The sequence below is a fragment of the Colobus angolensis genome, unplaced genomic scaffold (genome assembly GCF_000951035.1).
Source record: "Colobus angolensis palliatus isolate OR3802 unplaced genomic scaffold, Cang.pa_1.0 Scaffold44, whole genome shotgun sequence".
In the NCBI taxonomy this organism is placed as follows: domain Eukaryota; kingdom Metazoa; phylum Chordata; class Mammalia; order Primates; family Cercopithecidae; genus Colobus; species Colobus angolensis.
In genome coordinates this window covers 2,082,385-2,087,505 of record NW_012117821.1, presented here as the reverse complement: position 1 = coordinate 2,087,505, position 5,121 = coordinate 2,082,385, and the positions used below count along the sequence as shown (strand labels likewise).

At 65.2% G+C, this 5,121-nt stretch overlaps 2 protein-coding genes across 4 annotated transcripts in view; both read right to left on the bottom strand.

The window, feature by feature from the left end:
* Window positions 1-241, bottom strand: part of DNLZ (DNL-type zinc finger) — a 1,965-nt gene extending 1,724 nt beyond the window's left edge. Inside the window, exon 1 of the mRNA XM_011957413.1 lies at window positions 50-241. Coding sequence (XP_011812803.1) covers window positions 50-241 — 192 coding nt within the window. The remainder of the gene's footprint in view (window positions 1-49) is intronic.
* The window catches only part of CARD9 (caspase recruitment domain family, member 9), a 10,419-nt gene continuing 5,525 nt past the window's right edge, over window positions 228-5,121 (bottom strand). For 2 of the 3 annotated variants that reach the window (XM_011957292.1, XM_011957293.1), the window contains exons 8-13: window positions 3,902-4,093; window positions 3,487-3,528; window positions 3,042-3,087; window positions 1,439-1,515; window positions 763-839; window positions 228-678 (exon numbers count right to left, since the gene is read on the bottom strand). In XM_011957292.1, coding sequence (XP_011812682.1) covers window positions 579-678; window positions 763-839; window positions 1,439-1,515; window positions 3,042-3,087; window positions 3,487-3,528; window positions 3,902-4,093 — 534 coding nt within the window. In that variant the 3' untranslated portion in view covers window positions 228-578. The remainder of the gene's footprint in view (window positions 679-762; window positions 840-1,438; window positions 1,516-3,041; window positions 3,088-3,486; window positions 3,529-3,901; window positions 4,094-5,121) is intronic. The other variant, XM_011957294.1, reaches the window with a different exon arrangement.

Sequence of the window (5,121 nt, the reverse complement as noted above, 5' to 3'; positions counted from 1 at the left end):
CGTCAGCCCCGCCCTGGCCCCGCCCCGCCGCCATGTTGGAAGTGGGCACTAGGCGGAAGTGGCCTTCCCGGGCTTCCGTCCTCCGGGTTGGGGTCGCGCTGCGCTCTGCCGCCCCCTGGCGGCCTAATGGGGCCCTGCGTCCACGTGCAGCTCGCTGCCCGAGGACACCGAGGGCCCGCAGCGAGGAGGGGCGGCCGCGGGGCTGCGCGCGAGTGTCCGAGCGGGAATGCGGGTCACCCATGCTGTTTGTTTATTTAAGCTGCCGTGTTTTCTCACACTTCTATAATGCATGCATGTATTGTGTGTTACATGGTGAAATAGAACAGACCCTGAAGTTACACAGATGGCGTGTGCATGGGGGTGGCGAGCACCCGCATGGCCTCCTCAAGCTGAGTGCCGCTTAACAAACAGCCCCCAACGCCAGGCGGCCCGGCTCGGCCTTTGAGAGCACCAGATTCCTCGTTCCGGGCTAAGCCAGCGACGGCTCGGGGAAGTCTGCGCCCCAGGGCGTCGGCACCCCCCGGTGGCGGGAGGCCGGGCCGGTGGGTGTGCCCTGGACGGGGCCTGCGCTGCCGCGGCTAGGAGCCCTCAGTGTCGGTGTTGTCGCTGCCGGTGGTGTTCCCCTGGTCAGCCTCCCCCTGCCGCCAGCCTTTCTGCATCTTCCTGAGGGCGCGCTTCCTGCGAAGACACAGGTGTCTCAGGCACAGACCCGGCTGCTGCTCCCCAGCCCGTTTTGGAGGAGCCTGGGGGCCGCCCGCCTACCTGCGGTAGTTCTCAAAACTCTCCTTGAGGCGCCGCCGCTCCTTCTCAGGCGGCTCCCCGCTGCTCAGGCCTGCGTCCTGGAGAAGGGGGAAGGCTTGGGCTCCGGCCGGCTCCCCTGAGGGAACCCCGCCCTTCTCACGCGCACCCCCACTGGCTCCTGTAACTGCGGACTGGTGGGGAGGCGAGGAGCTCAGCCAGCCTCAGCTCAGCGCCAAGCTGGCCGCGCTGTGGGACCTGCCTGTACCCGGGGAGTGAGCCGGTGTGGGTAGCCTGCATTTCAGATGCCAAGACACACGCAGGAGGCCAAGCCACGCGCCGGCCTGGGCTCCAGGCCATTGTTTCTACAACAAAGCCCGAGGCAGTCCTTGTTCTCAGGACTCCTGTGTTCACCTACTCAGGGTTGACGCCGCATCCACTGTAAAGGCCCCAAAGAAACCAGGACCAGGCACGTCCACCTCCAAGCCCCCCGAAGCTGCTGCAGTACCCAAGAAAGGAGGGGGACCCACTTCGCGTCCCAGACACCGCACCCCAAGCACTGAGGGCAGAGACCTTGTGGTCACCCCTCGGCCGTGGTCGGGGCCACTGCAGGGGGTGCCTAGGGCGAGGAGCCACCCTCCCTGTGATCGGTCACCCTGAGGCCCACAGCTGGGGGGACCCCACCCTGAGGAAGCCTTACATGGGGGGTCCGCGAACGCTGTTCCTGGTGCAGAGCTGCAAAGGGCTGTTCCGGGCTCCCCCCACCGGCCAGGCATCCTGGAAAGGAGAGTCGTGCCTGTGGGGCCTGCCCACCTGCGGGACCATGTACGGCAAGGGTGCCCCACCCCTTCCCGGCATCGCGGACACCTTGTGGGCCTGGTGGGATCCCCACGTGGGTCCAGTGTAGACTCTGCCTTCTGTAGATGAGACTGAGGCTTTATGGCCTCGCTTGCACATTCATTACTCCAGGATGCTGCCAGATGCCAGCCCAGGCCCGACGCTCTTGCCAGTGACCATCCCTCCCCCAAGCTGGCTGCCCCCCAGGCAGGAAGGCCTCCCAGACCTCAGGGGAGCCTAAACCCTGGCCTGAGCAGCACTGTCCCCCATCACTCCAAAGCGTCTGTGGGCATGGTGGCCCTGGGGAGAGAGTTGGGAACAGCTACAGTGGCTGTCTGCGTCCTCCTGAGGCAGAGGCAGGGGCAGGGGTACTGCACAATTGGGAGAGAACCTTCAGGTGGCTAGACCCCCTCAGAACCCGCCAGGACCTGGGCAGACCAGGGGTCAGGACCCTTGGGCAGAAACCATGCATGTCCAGTCTCAGCCCCGCTGTGGGGAGGGGCCAGGCCAGGGCTGTCCTGGCCATTGGCAGCCCCTCCTTAGAGCCAGCCCCTCCCCTGCTCACCCTCGGACCTTCATGCCTGCCCCCACTCCTGCCACAGCCACCCAGGGAGATGGGGGCAGTGCCTGAGCTGGACTCCTGGGTCTGCTCGCCTCTGTGCCTACATGGGGGCTTGGCGTCCCCAGGTTCAAGTGTTCTGGGCTGCGGCCAAAGGTGCTGGTCTTCACTTCCCCATCTGCGGCTCCTCCTTCCCCTTCCGCCTCTGCTTGGAGGCCACAGCCTGGTGCTCGGGAAGCTCGTCCAACTCCCATGCAGCCTTCCAGGGCCCCTCTGCTGGGCCCTCCCCACTCCCATCTGACACCAACCACCTTCAGAGCAAACACCTACCCCATCAGCACTACCCGCTCCTGGGCACTCACTCGGGGGCTGCGCCCAGCCAGCCACCCCCGTTCTTCCCCCAGAGAGGCATGGGGGCCTGCCCTGCCTGCTAGAAGCCCCCACCACTGCCTTACCCCCACCGCACCGGGACACAGCAGGCCCTTGGCCACCCCTGCATTCGGCCCTGTCCCTCAAGCCATGTGGGGCCCCGTCTCGCCCCACTTTCTAGCTTTGTGCCCCTGGGCATTTGCTCATTACCACCTCCCTCTGCCCAGGAGGAAGCTTGGAGCAGCCGGGATGGTGGGCCTGCTCACCTCTGCACCCTGGGGGGCTGCCAGAGGGGCCCCACGCTCTCCACCCCGGGGGACACTTGTCCCATCAGCTGGGGCCCGGGTTCCACTGGGCTCTGTAGTTTGTTCTCTGGGTGACCTTGGCCATGTTACTTATCCCCAGCCCTAGTTTCCGTCTGTGGAGTGGGGGTTGTGGGGTCCGAGACAGGCATTGTGACACGGGCTGCCTGTGCTGAAGATGGGCCTCACTTGGGGCAGCCGGGAGGCCTCCGGGTGCGCTGCCGTCCCCAGCTCACCTTTGTCCGAGAGCTGGGTGTCCTCCAGGTCCTGGGGGAGCGAGAGCTTCCGAAGAGAGGCAAGATGTCCCATTAGGTCACTCCGCCAAGGACTGGACCCGGCCACACTGCCCACCCCAGCCCTTGGCCCTCAGCTGGGTGCGGCCGTTGCCGTCACCCCCTGCACAGAGCTTCTCAGAGACTCGGGTGCTCAGCAGACGGACGTGGGGGAGCCCAGCCAGGAAGGTCCCGCCATGAGGATGCAGGAGCTGGGCACTGACCATGCCTTGCCTTATCCCTTGAGCCGCCGGAGGCCTTAGCATTTGGCCACCTGCTCTTCCTCCACCGAGCCCAGCCCACTGAGCAGGGCCACGTGATGGGCAGTGTGGGGCTGTGCCTGGTGGCGGCTCAGCCAGGACCCCAGGTGAAGGAAGGCCAGCCTTGTGCCGGCTGGGGTCTCACTCACCTCCTGGGAACTCCTGGGTGAGCTGTCCTCCAGGTCGGAGCTCTGTGGTCATAGAAAATGGGGTGGGTGGGCTGTGGGGGCAGAGGGCTCCCCAGGCACAGGGTGGGCAGGGCACAGAGCGGGATCCTCCAGGGAGCCCTGGGCATGCCCTTAGCCACACCAGGCCCCCTCCATGCCCAGAACAACGTGCTAGGCTGCCTGATGGCCAGGCCCAGTCCCCAACCCGGCCCTGCAGCCCCATTTCCTGCTGGGGCCCTGAGCTGCCCCTGTGCCCTCACCCCACTGCGGGGAGGGGTTCGGTTAGGTGGGGACCCGTCACAGAGGAGGGTTGGGTCAGGAAGGCCCACGTTGCCCCAGCCCTGCATCCCACCCGCCGGCTCCCCTCCCTGCCCCAGGCCCCAGGCCCCAGGCCCACCAGAACGAGCGTCTCCAGCTGCTGCCGCCTGAGCCTGCCCTCCACGGCCAGTAGCTGCGCCTCGCGCTGGAACACCTGCAGCTGCAGTTCATCCGCCTTCTCACCCAGCTCCCGCACCTGCTTGCGCAGCGCATCCTTCTCCTGCAGGCCCCGGGCGTGCTGCAGGTGCAGCTCCTCCCGTGTGGCGATGGCCTGACGGGACAGTGCAAGGCCGACCCTCAGTGAGGCCCCCAAGCTCGCTCTGGGCCCCAGGCCTGGCCGCCCAGCTCCGAGCAGAGGCCCCGGAGGACAGGATGTCAAGCCGCTGGGTGTGGAGGCTGGCCACAGCCCCTCCCTTTGTGTGCTCTGTGGACATGAAGTCAGCATTTGAGGGATTGTAAAGGTGACAGTTGTCCCTGCTGCCTTTCTGTCTCCTCCCAAGCCTGCACCCCCGGTGGACACAGCGTGTGCTATGCACCGCTCCCCCCCACACACACACGTGCACATTTGATAAATTTTGGATGCGGCTTGATACAGAGACCCTGAATGTCCATAGCTAAAACTCCTTCACGAGCGCAGCACTGTTTACCACCCCTGTCCCCACGGCGGATGCTGAGGTAGGTACAGGAGCGAACGTGGAAACATGACAGCCTGACCACCCCTGCAGCCGAGGCTGGGAGGCCCTCACCTAACTCCTGCCGCCTGGACTGGAGCAACGGCTGTCAGCTTCCCTAATCCCTGGCCAACATGCTCCCGCACAGCCCCGTGGGAGCCCTCGCCCTGGGAGCCACACCAACCCCCACGGGGGCACGACTGGATCTGCCCTTTTTTCTCCATCTTGGGGTGGGCCAGGCGTGAGTGAGGCTGTGGTGGGGCCACGACAGGAGCTCTGAGCCTGTGCTGCTTTCATGGTGGCCAGGGCTTCCTTTATGGCCCCAGCGGTCTCGTTTTAAGGCTCCTGATGTGGACAAACTGCCGTCCAGAATTTCACCGAAGCAGCAGTGGTGTCCATTGGAAACAACCTCCAGGATGGGACTCGGGACGGGGCATAGGAAGCAGACACAGCCCTGCCCCGCAACGCTCCATCCGGCTCACAGCATGCAGCACTCAAGGCCTTGCAGGCCTCACTCCTGTGGCCCAGGCTGGAGTGCAGTAGTGCAATGGTGACTTGCTGCAGCCTCAGCCTCCTAAATAACTGGGACCACAGGCATGCACCACCATGCCAATTTTTTTTTTTTTTT